We start from the raw sequence: 16,005 nt of genomic DNA, 5'->3' as shown, positions 1-16,005 counted from the left end.
TATCAAGTCTTATCTATAAAGTTTTTTTCACGTGTGTGTTTCTATGCTACAAGGGAAATTTATGTGGGGGGGGGGGGGGGGAAGGGGAATATAAATAAAAGGAAAGTTTATTATATTCAATCGAATAGAAGAAAGACAATTTTGGTATCCAAATTTTAGGGGAAAGAATTTGTTTGGCTTAGTTTTTATTCATTTTTTTGGTTAATTGCATTCCGATACCTTTTAATTTGGGAATGTTGCAATTTTTGTCCTCATTTTGAAAATTCACCATATTGAGTCCGCAGTTTTTTGATTTATTGCAAATTGATTTATGGTAGCTTTGATTGATGGAAATTTGATGGTTATCCCATATGAGTTCCATATGGATATGGGCTATCAAAATGCAATCTTTTGAAAAATAAAAGTTACCGTAGCGGGAATTTTAAAACTATATCAAAATTTCTACAATTTTATTTTATATAAATTAAAAAAAAAAAGAATCCTATTTCTTGCCCCACTTTTAAAAGGTTGCCGTTTAGTATTTTTTTATATTTTTAAAAAGGTGCATTTTGATATCCCATAAATTCTACGTGCAACTCACATGGGATGACGGTTAAATTTATGGTTTTTTTTTTTTTTTTTTCTTCTGTTTAAGATAATTATCAACATTGTCGTTATGTTGCAGAATCGAATCTGAATAGGAAAAAATAAAAAAGTAGGGCATTTGCCAATTCGGCTGTAACTTTGGCCGTTGGTTAAATTTATGATAGTTAAAGTTTAATTACTCTTCAATATGCAATAAATTGAAAGTTGTGGATTCAATGTGGGGAGCTTTAAAACTAAGGGCTTAGACTGAACTTTTTCAAATTAGAAAATATCGAAACACAATTAACTCCTAATTTTTATAAAAATCTATATAAAAAAAAAATGATTACCAAAAAAAAGTCATCTGAAAACAGCTTATAAAATAGCTTGCATAAGTTATTGCACCCTTTTCATGTGTTTTTTGTTCGTATAATAAGGATTCAAATTTTAGATCTTTATCAAAGAAAATGAATTTTTTTCCAAAAAACACTAATAGGAAATTTAAAATCAAACCTGAATAGAAAAAGGTAAGAAAGTATGGCATTTGCCAATTCGGCTGTAACCTCAGCCGTCGGTTAAATTTATAATGGTTAAAGTTTAATAACTCTTCAATATGCAATAAATTGAAAATTGTGGATTCAATGTGGGGAGCTTTAAAACTAAGGGCGTAAACTGAACTTTTCAAATTAGAGAATATCAAAACACAATTAACTCCTAATTTTTATAAGAATCTATAAAAAAAAAAAATGATTACAAAAAAAAGGTCATTTGAAAATAGCTTCCATAAGTTATTGCAACCTTTTCATGTGTTTTTTGTTCGTATAATAAAGATTCAAATTTTAGATCTTTGTCAAAAAAAATGAATCTTTCTCCAAAAAACACTAATAGGGAATTTCAAATTGAACCTGAATAGGAAAAGGTAAGAAAGTATGGCAATTGCCAACTCGGCTGTAACCTCGGCCATCGGTTAAATTTATGATAGTCAAAGTTTAATCACTCTTCAATATGCAATGAATTGAAAATTGTGGATTCAATGTGGGGAGCTTTAAAACTAAGGGCGGAAATTGAACTTTTTCACATTAGAGAATATCAAAACACAATTAACTCCTAATTTTTATAAGAATCTATAAAAAAAAAAAATGATTACAAAAAAAAGGTCATCTGAAAATAACTTATAAAATAGCTTCCATAAGTTATTGCGCCCTTTTCATGTGTTTTTTGTTCGTATAATAAGGATTCAAATTCTAGATCTTTGTCAAAGAAAATGAATCTTTCTTTGTCAAAGAAAATGAATTTTTCTCCAAAAAACACTAATAGGGAATTTAAAATCGAACCTAAATAGGAAAAGATAAGAAAGTATGGCATTTGCCAACTCGGTTGTAATCCCAGTCGTTGGTTAAATTTATGATAGTCAAAGTTTAATCATTCTTCAATATGCAATAAATTGAAAATTGTGGATCAATGTGGGGAGCTTTAAAACTAAGGGCGGAAACTGAACTTTTTCAAATTAGAGAATATCAAAATACAATTAACTCCTAATTTTTATAAGAATCTATAAAAAAAAAAAAAAATTTGATTACAAGAAAAAGATCATCTGAAAATAGCTTTCATAAGTTATTGCACCTTTTTCATGTGTTTTTTGTTTGTATAATAAGGATTCAAATTCTAGATCCTTGTCAACGAAAATGAATTTTTCTCCAAAAAACACTAATAGGGAATTTAAAATCTTAGAAAAAAATTAATATAATATGCAAAATTAGGGTTTAGAAGGCTAGATAAAAACAAGTGAAAATCTATATGAAAATCATATCTCACCATCCACTTCAGATGCATGAAACAGCAGGCAGTAAAAATGTCATAAAATTTGCTTTATTGAAAATTAATTTAGAAAAGAAAATGCAACATTGACTGTAGAACTAACTGTTAATACATGTGTTTTCAAATAGTTCAGATTAGCTGATGAATTTAAAAATAAAATAAAAAAGATAAAATATAAAATAAAATTGCATTCTGAAAGCTCAGCTCCAACTCATTCTCAAACGTCATGAAAGAAATTTCCTTCTTATGCCATAGCGGGCATGTCCTTGAGCCATGGATCCAATGGCTTCCCAATGGAGTACACAATGAATCCAATCTCTCTCAGCTTCTCAACATCAGCAATATTCCTACCATCAAACACAAATGCTGGTTTCTGCATACATTCAAAAATCCTTTGGTAATCAAGTTTTCTGAACTCATCCCACTCAGTAAGAATGCATATGCCATGCGAATCCTTAGCTGCCTCATAAGCATCCCAAACTACACTCACTTGCTTCACTGCAGAGGGGCTCATTGGCTGCAGATGAATTGGATGATCCCAATCAAATTTCTTCATTGTCAAGTCCCTTTGGATTTGATCCTCAGTCACTTGTGGGTCATATATGCTCAACCTTGCTTTGTCCCCCAATAGCCCTTTGCAAACATCAATGGCTGGGGTTTCCCTTGTATCACCGGTATCTTTCTTGAATGCAAACCCAAGAATGGCAATCTTTTTACCTGAAACCGTGTTGAACATCGAAGACACAACCCTGTTCACGAATCGGTTCTTTTGGTAGTCATTCACTTTGATAACTTGTTTCCAGTAGTTTGCTACTTCAGCTAAGCCATTGCAATCACAGATATAGATCAAATTGAGTATGTCTTTTTGGAAGCAAGAACCACCAAAGCCAACACTTGCATTGAGGAATTTCGGTCCAATCCTGGTGTCTGTGCCAACAGCATGAGAAACCTGTGAGACATCAGCTCCAGTGGCCTCACAGAGAGCAGACATAGCATTGACAGATGAGATCCTCTGTGCAAGAAATGCATTGGCTGCAAGCTTTGAGAGCTCTGCTGACCAAAGATTGGTTGTTAAAATCCTGTCTTCTGGTACCCAATGAGCATATACATCTTTCAGTACCTGGATTGCCTTTTGGCCATCAGGGGTTTCTCTACCACCAATCAGAACCCTGTCAGGCTTGAAAAGGTCCTGAATTGCAGTCCCTTCAGCAAGAAACTCAGGGTTCGAGAGAATCTGAAATTTGATCCCTTTGCTATTGTGGGACAGAATTTTCTCAATTGCCTCAGCAGTTTTCACTGGAACAGTTGATTTCTCAACAACAATCTTGTTGGACTTTGAAACATCAGCAATCATCCTGGCTGCACTTTCCCAATATGTCAAGTCTGCTGCTTTGCCAGCTCCAAGACCCTGAGTTTTCGTTGGGGTGTTAACCGAGACGAAGACTATGTCTGCCTCTGCCACATGCTTTTCAACATCAGTGCTGAAGAAGAGATTCTTTCCTCTGCGCCGCTTCACAACCTCATCAAGACCTGGTTCATAAATGGGAAGCTGGTCACTGTTCCAGGCTGCAATCCTGGAAACAGAAATGTCAACAACAGCTACTGCGATCGAAGGGCACTTGAGTGCAATTACAGCCATAGTTGGCCCCCCGACATAGCCGGCTCCAATGCAGCATATCTTCACCATCTTTTTCAGTTAAAATCTGAAAAAAAAAAAAAATAAATAAATAAAAAGAAGAAAGTAATCCAACAATATGAAACTCATTTTCCACACAAAGAAGCATCCTTGTCACCTTCGCTACTGTCAAAAGGCTGCCTAATTTGATTATTACATGACCAGAAAGTACAATGGTATATAAAAAACGAGCCTATCAGAATGGGAGTCAAAATTTTCAATGAAATAAAAAAAAATGGAGGCTAAAGAAAGGAAAATGCATTTGAATGGGTTCTGAAAGAGAAAGGGCTGGCTGTGGCATTACTTGACAAAAGTTAGACAAAATAGAAACATATAATTACACTGTCCTCCCAAAAGATGATAATCTTCGATAGAATTTCATAATCAAAGTAAGAAAGTAAAACTTGCTTAATCCTTTTTTAGCTTTTCAGATTGCATGACAACAAAATAAACAAATATGTATGTATGTATTTTACATTATAGATGTTCAAGCCTCGTGGACATTGTGCAGATTAGGAACATAATGTGATAGTGGTAAGGAAATCACAGAATCTACCAATGAAACAAGCCTATCTTATTCACATCCCATTTGTGAAAATAAAGCTTAGAACAATCACAATCTAGAGAAACCAAATATGTTTCATAGATCAAATGAAACAGTACATCAAAGCATTAGAAAGCGTAACTTATAACAAAAAAGAACCACATATTCTACAAACACAAATGTAAAAGATTGAAGAACACATATTCTATAAACACAAATGTAAAAGATTGAAGCAAACAGCTTTGACATACATAGACAAGAACAAGAATCCAATAATGGTTTTTTCAGGAGCTTTGAAATTCAGAGCATGGTACCTTAATTTATATCTATAGAAACTTCAAGAAGAACTATTGAAACAGGAAAGAGTGGGGAGGTACATAAATAATAAAGGGCCCCTATCTATTCTATGACGAATAGAAGAGACCACCAACTAGTACAGCAAAGCAAGGAGATCTAGGACCTCCTTAAATACCCAAAAGGCTAAAGCCAAATCTAAGATCTACCTACTTTTTTTTATGCACTTTCACGAACCAAAGCAAAGTCAGATTAGTAAGCTGGAATGGAACATTAATCATGTTGCCTAGAAAAACACCTTTTAGTGACAAACAAGGGAAAATTCAGCCCACCCATTCAGTTCTTTTTCTCTTGCAAAAACAGAAACCACAAAATTCAGATTTCCCAAGAATAATACATCAGTTTCTCATGAATGTATACATATTCCACTCGTAACTAAAGTCATGCGTCTCTGTACCATCATCATTTCACGCAAAAAAAAATAATAATAATAATAATGGTGTTATTATTTTTAAATTTCTCATCTTCATCCAATAGGTTATAAATGTTTTTTTTTTTTTTTAAAATCCCAATAAGTTATAACGAAAAGATTTATACAATATATATTTACTTGGGAATTTAGAGAAGACAGAAAAATATCATATGGAACTCTACCTCATTAAAGTCATAATAACAGAAAAATATTGAATACAAAAGCGCGTTCAAAGATATTTAGACTTGCATTACTTTAATCAATTTATATAAGAAATAAACAATTTCAAACAAAATCCATGTCCCATAATAATCCAAAAGGAATATTTTTTTTTTTTTTGACTTTCATCTTTTAAAAAAATTGAAAGCATTTTCAATATCTTATTTGGGCCTGTGCATAAGGTCATTAACTAAACATTAAAACTTTTTTTTTTTTTTTTTTTTTTTTTTTTAACCATTTCAAGGTAAAAAGGAGGCATGAAAGTCCGGAAAACAACATGCTCGGTGGGGTTCAATAATCCGGAGCATCATCAAAGCCATGGGATTAGAATATTACATCTCGTGACAGTTTAAGTGTTTTATTCAAAAGCAATCAATGAAGATTAACGTGTTGATTACCTGAGAAAAATGCCACAAATCAGCACCAAAAAAGTTGATGGAAAGCGTGAAGTAGACAGTAAAAAATTATATAAAAGAGAAAAGCGAGAGAGAGTATGGTTAGAGCACCAAAAATGGAGGGGCACCCTTTAGCCTCCTGAACACTGACTATATATACAAAATTTGAATGTTTATTAACTTAATTTGCTTTTACAAAAAGAAATATATATTAACTTGATTTACGTCTTTGTTTTACTTGACCAAAATGGATTTACTTGATTTTGTTACAATGAATTATCAAAAAAAGTTATACATGAAAGTTCAATGGGTTGGTGACACGTGTAAGAAAAGGAGATCCCAGAGAAGTTTGAGGTTGTCCAAAACGGGGATTTGGTGGACTGGCATAAATTTCAAAACTGTGGTTGGTTTGACTCCAAAAATAAAAAAAAGCATTTTGACTTGTTTTGGAAATGTGCACAGCCCATCATATTTTTAGATCCATGGTTGAATTCTAAACTTCCCTAGTTAGACAGAAAATCACCTTTCTTCAGCTGCAACTTGGTTTTCTATTAAATGTGATTTGCAAATCTTACCAAATTGGCTTACAGGACATGGTATTGTTTTCTCATGCTAAATAGTTGTAAAAAAATGCTTTTCTTTCTTTCTTTTTTTTTGGTTATTTAAAAGATAATTTTTTTTCTTTTTTTAAAAAAGTTGTTCATTTTATAATCGATATATATATTATATTTTTTGCTTCTAAAATCAGAAATTACAAGTTTCAATATTTTACCAAATAAGTTTTTTTTAACAAAAAAAAATATATAAACTGAAATTAGCAATATTGAACTCTAATAAGTTAGCTATACATATTTTTAAATGCTATCAATTGTCAATTATCATAAAAACAATAAAAAAATAAAAAAAAAGTAAAAAGGAACTAATATAGCCTGCAAATACAATGTGGTGTTTGGTGGGGATTGGCATATTTCTGAATAATAACCTGATCTAAAAGGCTAGACCATTAGATTCGTACATAAATTACTACAGGAAAGACTTACTGGACCTAACTTTTTATTTTTATTTATTTATTTTTACAACGAACTGGACCTAATTTTTAGAAGGAGGGAATGTTAGGCCATTTAGGTTGTCTCTTTAACTATTGATGGTATTATGACCCAAAAAAAAAAAAAAAATCTATGGATGGTATTGAAGAAAAAAAAATATATATATATATATATGGATGTTAAGTTGTTAATTTTTGACATATTTTTAGTACTAAATAAATAAAAAGCATTGTCTCCTTGATTATTATGGTTTGTACCCAAGATTGATCGTCAAGAGGAATATTTTGTTATTATATTTACTCAGCCAAAAGAAGGGGGCATAGAAATGAGGGAATCCAACTCAAAATTATTGTCAAAAAAAAAAAAAAATATTGGTTCTGCTAATGGAATGGATCATCCTTGTATAGACAACATAAAGCCTTTATTTGATAACTTGATTTGTAATTTTTTTTTTTTTTTTGGGTTTTTTATGAGTTAGAAAATGTGTTTTAAAGGTGGTTTTCACATTTGGATATTCAATTTTAACAAAATCCAATTAAAATCTTATGAATGCATTATCTTTCAGTGTCATGAGATTAACTAGAAAATAACAAAGTTCGAATGTAAAAAATTTTATATGTTTTAAATTGGTTGACTTCAATATAAGAATACATGTTTCAAATTGTAGAAATGCGAACAACGAGGAATTAGGAGCAGGCATATGGAATGTTTATAAATTATAATAAGATATATAGTGCTTCTATTTGGTTGGATCTCAAGCAATATGCTACTACTCAACGCTCTAAATGACAACGATGTTGTTCATCTTTCTATATATATAAATATTATACCTATATATTAATTATAATTTATCCGACCATATATAATGCATTTTCCTTCCATTTGTCCCATTGAAAGTAATTTTTAAGATTATCCTAAAAAAAATGCTTCTAGATTTTTTATGGTATCATATTTGTGTTTCTTATTAATAATGACCATTAACATCGAACCATATGTTCCTATGGCAACAACCTAATCACAAAGCAATTATTTTACAAGTTCAAAGTTGGAAACTCTCCACTTTTAATATTCTAAAACGATAAGAAAAGAAAAAAAAAAAAAAAAGAAAATCCAACACACACATTATTAATAGTCCCTGTGATTCAACCAGCTTAACGGATGGAAGTTCATTCAACCAACTATTACGGTAATATCTTGTTTTTTTTTTTTTTTTTTTTTTTTTTTTTTTGGGGGGGGGGGGGGGGGAATATTACGGTAATATTTTAATCATCCAAATATCCTTAACATACATTTCAAAAAAAATAATAATAATAAATAAATAATATCCTTGACATTTTACCACCCGGTTATCCCCTTATCTTTTTTCTGATTGATCATTTTTATAGAAGAAAAAAAGGAAAAAAAAAAAAAAAAAAAGAAACAAAAAAAAAAAATTCTGTCGACATGAATCACTTTACTCAATCCTGAGAGTCCCGACAAATTCACCAAAAAAGTTCTCAAAACCCATTTTAACTCATGTCTCATGCCAGATATTGTCTAACGCTGACTTATGAGTTTAACCACAATGACACTCCATTTGAGAACATGCCACATAAAGACGTATAAAGCAATGCAATTTTCTTGTTAAGCATTTCATTAACCAACGTTACTTTCAATGTAATCTTCCACTCATAAACGCCTCACAATTCTTAATACTTTCCGGCTAAGAAAAATGGGAAGCTTTTCCAACCGAACAGAAATCCCAAGAGAAAAACAGTCATCGAGAAGTAGTTCAAACCACGTCAAATCCCAAGCCATGAGCCCCGTATTGAGGTTCAGCCCCAGATATAATGGCAGCACCCTGTATGATTCCTATGAGTTTCAAGCAGTAACAGAACAGCTTAATAAAGCCATTCAAGGTTCGAAAATGTTCTCATCTCCTTACCTGTGCTCGTTAACGTCACCTTTCTACCGACAGCGCTTAGATCGCCTTTACAGAGAGAGCATCAAGAAGCCAAAGAGAATTTCACATCCGAGAATCTCCCATACAGCTCATGATGACAAGCCGAGCAAAAAAGGTGCTGGGGAGGTCGCTACGGGAGTTGTGACGTGGTTATGGAAGAAGGTGAAGCATGGCTTTATGAGGAATAGGGAAAAAAAATTAGGGTAAACAATAAGCAAATACAGGTTCTATGTATTTTAATCAAGCTTTTGCTGTTATCTTTGTGTAGCATAATGTTATTATCTCCCAGACAACTGCTTGACCGGAGTTTTCCCTTTTCGCTGTGTATGTATAACTTCTATATTCTATGAAAATGAAAACAAAAACAAATACAAGATGGTGAAGAAAGAAAGAATGGATGAATTAAGGGTCAGAATCCCAATCTTCAGTGACTTTATTTCCCATTGCTTAAGCCAGAACACCAACACTCAACTCAAGTCAGTTATAGTAAAAAGATAACAAAATACAATAAAATGATAAATTTTTCAGGGTTGGGAAAACATACAAAATTTGCTTTTCATTGATGTTGAACAAGGTTCATATACAATATGCTCCAGCTGAAAGCATCAAGTTCAACACCACAACATATAACATTGAAATGCAAGATACATGTGCTGTAATCGCAGGGTAGAACATGTAAATATTTTCAACAAAAAAGAGAAACCACAAACAAAACCCTAACTACAACAGGAGTACAAGAAAAAACCTCTACGTCAACCTCAGTGCCATTTCCTGAAGAAGAGCTCGTTTTTGTGAAGCATTGATTACATGGCTGGTTTCTGCATTCTCAAGGACATCAGTGATTATGGCAGCTGCATGACCAAGGGGTTCCTCAGCAGCCCTCTTCAACATGAAGGCCTGTGCCATCTTAGATGTTGTTAGCAAATCGCCTTTATGCTTAATCAAACGTAACACTAGTCCAAGCAATATAATGTATAGCTTAGTGCTTATGCAATGGCAAAACTAATCAAACATTGAATTAAAATTGGTGGAGGGGCGGGAATTAAAAAAATAACCAAAAAAAAAAAAAAAATTTTGTACAACCAAACAAAACATTTTTTCCTAGTTGACTAATTTCTCTAATGGAACAAGTAATAACGAAGTTGAAACACACACACAAACACAGGCAGAACAATGGCAGAACAAGCTTGATTTATTAATGACTCATTGAAAATGATGAAGGATATTGGAAATATAACAAACAAAATGACAAAATGATTGATGCGACGCTGACATGAAGGATGTATTTATTGGGAGAAGTGTGCATGCAAGTACGTGTTAATCCATCTACATGTAAAGGCAAATGGAGAGAGAAAGAGAGGACCTGGCCATGATGAGATATGATCAATGTGCATGGCTGCTGAAACCAAGGCTCTCCATCAATTTGAACAGGAAATGGAGCACAGAGCTGTATCTTGATTGACTGACCCTGTGCAAGCCTACCAGCACGAGAAAGCCCCACCTGTTCCCTCAAAAAAAAAAAAAAAAACAGCATTTCAGAAACATTTCCACATAGTCAATACAAGAAATCGAGCTGTTACAGGAACATGCTAATCCATTGTATCAAATACAAGGACAACCAGAAAATTAATACACAGCAAAATAAATATTTGGCTAAAAACATCACTTCATTTAAGCAAAAAGTTAACAGATTCTAATATTTTGGGGGTTGCGTGGGCCAGAAGGGAAGGAAATAAAGATAAACAAAAAACAATTAAAAAAAAAAAAAAAATTGCAAAACACTAACTGTGAACCCATATAGCAACAATAGAGAGTTAGCTTTATAGCTTAAATATGCAGTATACCTGGAGCTTCCCAAGGTGCCATGTCCCAGATATGCTGACAACTTCTAGTATTTTATCATGCATTGACTGTGGATCAAAATTATCATAATTTTCATCCTCATTTTGCCACAAATCTACACCACCCATGTAGCTTCCAATGTTTGCAAGAAGTACACCTTCTGCATCCTGACAGTAACAATAATGTTAAAGATTGTAAAATCAATATTATAGTCACCATTCGGAGAGTTGAATCGCATTGGGAAAAAAAAAGAAAAAAAAAAAAGGATCTATATTAAGACACCAAAGCACCAGTACGAAGATGATTGTGTATCAGCAAAGAATACTACTTTATGCTTATTGTTGAAATCATTTTTTATACTAACCTCAGGGACATCTATCTCAACACCATCCACTACAACTCGTACTTGCCAATGGAAATCTGCAAATGTCCTATCCATAATATTCTTAGCACCTTCTCTTGCATAAAGAACTTTATTCATAAACTGCAGTTAAGTTGCAACAAAATAACATAGGTCAAAGAACGTAGGAAAACTCAACTAGAATAAAAATATTGAAAAAAAAAGAAAAAAAACCCAGAGGGATAAATACTAAATACAGATTTAAGAATTGCTTCAAAGTGATTGGAGATAAAATATACAATGTTATTTTTTATTTGCTACCTTTTCTCTTGATAAGTGTTTGTGATCATGGATTCCAATAGGCATAATCTATTCCTTTCTTAGATTTAGATACTTAACAATTTATATTTTGACTGTAATGTAATGAGGTTTAAATACCTGGTTATAAAACTTATCTGGATTCTCCTCCCGTAGATTATGAATGTCCAGAGCAACCTTTGCATCACAACCAATTCCTGCAATGAATCTTGTCAGCTCATCAACATAGTGCATAATAATTGACAGACCAGACATTTATTGTGGTCAGAAAATAATGGGGTACAAAAGTCAAAGTATGTAATTAATAGGAAACATACACTGTTGGAAGTTAGAACACCATAAGGGTACACATTTTTTTTTTTTTTTTTTTTTTTTTAACTTGAAACCATAAGGGTTCTTATGCAATGCTGAACCGTGTATTATTCACATGTTAATCTTTTTTCATATTGAAAAATATTAGTTGTACAAAAAGAAAGGAAACATATGTTGTTGGAAGTTAGAACACCATAAGGGTACTTATGCAATGCTGAAACATGTATTATTCATATGTTAATATTTTTTCATATTGAAAAGTATTAGTTGTACACAAAGAAAGTTCTACAACGGTACAAATGGACAGCATAACTAGTTGCTATTTGATGAAAAACAGATAGGAACCAAGACAATGCAGGATATTAGATAGAACTCTTGATATTAAGTTGAGAAAGTTAAGCCATATATCAGGTCAATAAATACATATATACATGCAACAAAAATGCAATTGATACCAATACAACCGAGAGACAGCAACGCAAGTAACCAATGCAAGTTCACTACATTTGTATAATGAAGCGTCCAATAAGGGCACTTTAAAATAACCTACACAAGTAAAGTGGATATTTCCCCAAAAAAAAAAAATGTTTACATACCAAGATAATTGTTCATGAATTTTGGAGGTTGAAGTTGTTTTCCTTGTTGATTTACAAGTGTCACCTTCCACCTGTCTAGAATGGTTACTGCAGCATGCTCTATATGATGCAACACTGTGCAAAGACCTCCTTGCCGCTCCACCGAACTCAAACCACCTCCCCATGACAGAACTCTAGCCAGATCATTTCCAGTGCCAGCAGGAAGAATGGCAACAGGAGGAGGAGAAACAAAATTTTGTTTGTCTATGGCATTCAAAACCCAACCAACAGTACCATCTCCCCCACAAACAAGAACTCTGAAATGAGACACCTTTCTAAATAAATAAAGACCTACCTCTGGTCCTTGTGTGGAACTTAATTCAAAAACCTACAATAGAAGCAAAAGCAAATGCAACATTAAGACGCAGAATGTGTCAATATGATAAATATTAAAAGAAAAAAGCTGACCAAAATCCTTGAAAACAAAATATGACAATTGCCCCATTTGTCCAAGTTGATAAATGGCAACAACTGGAGTTCGTATTTAGGTTGCATTTTGCAACAGCAATCAAAGTGGAGAGTTCTTTTGAGTTAGTTATAAATTTAAAGGTAGCCATCCCATAAAATATTATCAAGCCTAATCCAACGAGCTTATTTGACTCCATCCAATTATGAAAATAGAACACTTTATTATTTCCATATGATGTTACTCCAAGTCTTTCATATTTTACTTTAGAAAGAGTTGCACGATTTAAAGTACACTCATTTTTCCACACAATAGCATATGCATATGTTCACTTAATCAAGCCCACTAAGACAAAGAAAGTGAAATTAACAAATTTGATGTAAAACACACACTCATAAAAAATTATGTAGCAATATATCTCAAACCTGAACTGGATTTAAAAGAATATTCAGTCGCAGCCTTAGAGAATCCCCACGCTGAGCCCCACTCTTCTTGTTGATAAAAACTAATAGGGGTCTTGCATCTGATGGCAAATCTTTCAACTCATACTTCTGTTTCATCTGCAAAACCTGAGACTCATCCTTTTTATTTATTGAGGAGGTTCTTTTGAAACTAGGCTTTGAATCCAACTTATTATCTATGTCACCGTCCTGAGGCTTATCATCTACATTTGAGTTACCATTACAGTTTTCTTCAGTTCCATGAGAACCACTAATGGCTTGGTGAGTATCAGCACTGCTTTCTGTAGACATATCAATGATGCTACCGCTATTTTCTGTGTCAACAGAGGTCTCATTGAGGTTCTTGTATTTCTTGCTCTGACTCCTAATAGTTGCACGTACTGAAGATGCTATTTCATTGGCTCCCTGAGTAATTGAGCTCAAAAAACTGCCAGCAGGATTCTTGCTCAATTCCCTAACATAGAGTGGTGACAGAATCAACCTTCTGAATGGACCTAAATCACAAATATCACCTGTTTCATTAGACATACTACTGTGACAATCAACATGAACCAATCGTTGGCACCATAAGCAGCACCATATTGGGGATCCACCAAGAAAAGACCCACTACATGGCTCTTCACAGTAGCTACAAAAAGAAGCTTCATCAGGCTGGTCAGTGACCTCAGTCCATCGGACAGCCCATTGATGCGTCACATTCTCACACTCAACCATAGATACACACTTACAATCCTTGTGTGCACTAGAAGAGCAATTGAGGTGAGCTGCTGCACCACAAATGCTACAATGGTGAATAAAACTATCTGAAGCCACTATAGGCCCAAGAGTTTGAGAAGGGGACATCGACTTTAAGCAGACGCAGCAGTTCAAGTTCTTTCCACGAGATACAGATTCTAGAATCCAAGTATGAGGAGCTACAGGAACTTTATGCCTTGTCTTCGGGTTTTTCTTTGATCTTGCTATGGCTTTCATCCAACAAAGATTAATATTTCTCCTCCATTGGAAGGCTGTGTAGGCTATAGTTAAAATTCCAACTAAGGCAGCAACAAAGCAAGAAATAATAAAAAGACGATCTGTTGGATTCCGGTTGTTCCAACCAGGTAACGATATCGCAATTTCTCTTTCATCATCCATTCCTCCAGACTTTCTTTTCTATTCTAGATGCAACTGCATAAGCAATAAAATGATTTCAAAATTCAATTCAACATCGTACTTAGTTTCACTTGTGATGAAACAGAAGAGTCTCTGGTGCTTTTGACATATGTAACTAAATATAGCTCTCCATCCAATTTCTTGAGAAAGAGGATCTTCAAAGCCTATCATGCATTGTCATCCAAATCTGTGGTATTCACATGAAAACTATGGGGCAAAGAAATTACCTGCAAAAGCACCAAAAATACCCCCTGATAAATCAGTGTACATTACTTGAACTCTTATACAAATAGAGTTTAACTCTATCATTGCTAACAGATAAACATATGCTACAAACACACATATGTATATGCTTGGGATGTAACTCCGGAACTGGTCAGATGAAGTAGATAATTTGCTTAAGGAAAAAGACAAACCATGCTTCATTTTTCATTTACACACGGATTTCCCCATGCATAGGAACATTAAGGATAATTTCGATTTCCATGGTTGCACTGAAAATCAGTCATCATTTCTATCAGCATTTCTCAAATTCACAAATTAATATTCAAGATTTACAATCATCTTTGCCCAAAAAGAGTTACAATCATCAGTCAACACCATACAAATAATTTAGGGAACAAACCAAAAAGAATATCCTACAAGCAATCACTATAACACAAAAGCAGAATCCAAAAATAGAGAAAATGTTAAGAGGAGGAAAAACTGATTAACAACTGATCAATACTTTAAACCAAAATGCTCCCTCGGGCTGTTTTCTTGCACAGTGAATTAGTAATTTAGATCAAAGCCCTCTGCACAACCAAAAACTCCAATACAAACTTTTATCCTATATAAACCAAAACAACATCCGTTAACTCCAAACCAACTAGCTTATTTGCATATCAAAGACAGGAACATGGCACTGAAAATGTATAATAAAACTTCAGAAACAAAAAGGAAAAACAATTTTTTTTTTTGGTTTCTGCCACAAAAAAAAAAAAAAAAAAACGAAACTCACAGTGACGCGGTGTGAATGAGAGGTGCAAAGGAAACCCTAGGAGCTTGATCCACAGAAGCAGAGAGATGAAGGAAGAGTTTGAGAGAACCCATAAAATACCTGAGAATCGGTGCTAAACTTGAATCCGAGGCTATTCAAATATGCTAATTTCAAGGAAAAATTTAAAAAATAAAAAATAAAAAAGCTAAAAATAAAAAAATAAAAAAAAGCACGCGATTTTTAAAGTGCCAATTTTAAAAAAAATGCTTTTGGAAAGAAATGAAGTCCTTTTTTTTTTTTTTTTTTGACCACGCATTGGATCCTATTACTCGTAAAATAATCCTAAACACTGTTTATTACAACTAAAATAATCTTTTTAAAGAAAATAAAAACAAAATTTAATACGATATCGTATTAAATTTATCTTATTAATTGTTTTTTTAGAACTGGATTTTTTTGTTTTTATGAATTTATTAATTAATAATATAATTTATTTTATATTTTATAATATATAACTAATTTAATTATTTAACATTATAAATTCATATCCCATTTTTTTCACACCAAGGAATTTTAGAATATAATTTTTCT

The 16,005-nt window shown here is 33.0% G+C and overlaps 2 protein-coding genes across 5 annotated transcripts; both read right to left on the bottom strand.

Annotated features, from left to right (window-relative positions):
• Positions 1-2,409: 2,409 nt before the first annotated feature.
• Positions 2,410-6,103, bottom strand: LOC107407569 (UDP-glucose 6-dehydrogenase 1). Of its 2 annotated transcripts, none has more exons than XM_025069818.3 (2): positions 5,985-6,103; positions 2,410-4,085 (listed from the first exon to the last, which is right to left on the bottom strand). In XM_025069818.3, the coding sequence occupies exon 2, from the start codon at positions 4,067-4,069 to the stop codon at positions 2,627-2,629; it is 1,443 nt and encodes a 480-aa protein (XP_024925586.3). In that variant the 5' UTR covers positions 4,070-4,085; positions 5,985-6,103; the 3' UTR covers positions 2,410-2,626. The 2 variants fall into 2 exon arrangements, with proteins under 2 accessions (XP_024925586.3, XP_048329243.2); XM_048473286.2 differs by lacking the exon at positions 5,985-6,103 and adding an exon at positions 4,916-5,248.
• Positions 6,104-8,618: 2,515 nt separating this feature from the next.
• Positions 8,619-15,629, bottom strand: LOC107407568 (diacylglycerol kinase 1). 3 transcript variants are annotated; one of them, XR_007240766.2, is made up of 9 exons: positions 15,436-15,629; positions 13,248-14,662; positions 12,378-12,744; positions 11,590-11,666; positions 11,176-11,295; positions 10,814-10,978; positions 10,333-10,470; positions 9,514-9,866; positions 8,619-9,142 (listed from the first exon to the last, which is right to left on the bottom strand). XR_007240766.2 is itself a non-coding variant. In XM_048473279.2 (9 exons), the coding sequence occupies exons 3-9, from the start codon at positions 14,415-14,417 to the stop codon at positions 9,717-9,719; spliced, it is 2,187 nt and encodes a 728-aa protein (XP_048329236.2). In that variant the 5' UTR covers positions 14,418-14,662; positions 15,163-15,264; positions 15,436-15,629; the 3' UTR covers positions 9,500-9,716. The 3 variants fall into 3 exon arrangements, 2 of the variants coding, with proteins under 2 accessions (XP_048329236.2, XP_048329235.2); XM_048473279.2 differs by lacking the exon at positions 8,619-9,142 and adding an exon at positions 15,163-15,264 and having other exon boundaries at positions 9,500-9,866; XM_048473278.2 differs by lacking the exon at positions 8,619-9,142 and having other exon boundaries at positions 9,500-9,866.
• Positions 15,630-16,005: the final 376 nt, after the last annotated feature.

Source organism: Ziziphus jujuba, chromosome 2 (assembly GCF_031755915.1).
Source record: "Ziziphus jujuba cultivar Dongzao chromosome 2, ASM3175591v1".
NCBI lineage: Eukaryota > Viridiplantae > Streptophyta > Magnoliopsida > Rosales > Rhamnaceae > Ziziphus > Ziziphus jujuba.
The sequence above is the reverse complement of the archived record's forward strand: the minus strand, read 5'-3'. Positions and strand labels throughout refer to the sequence as shown.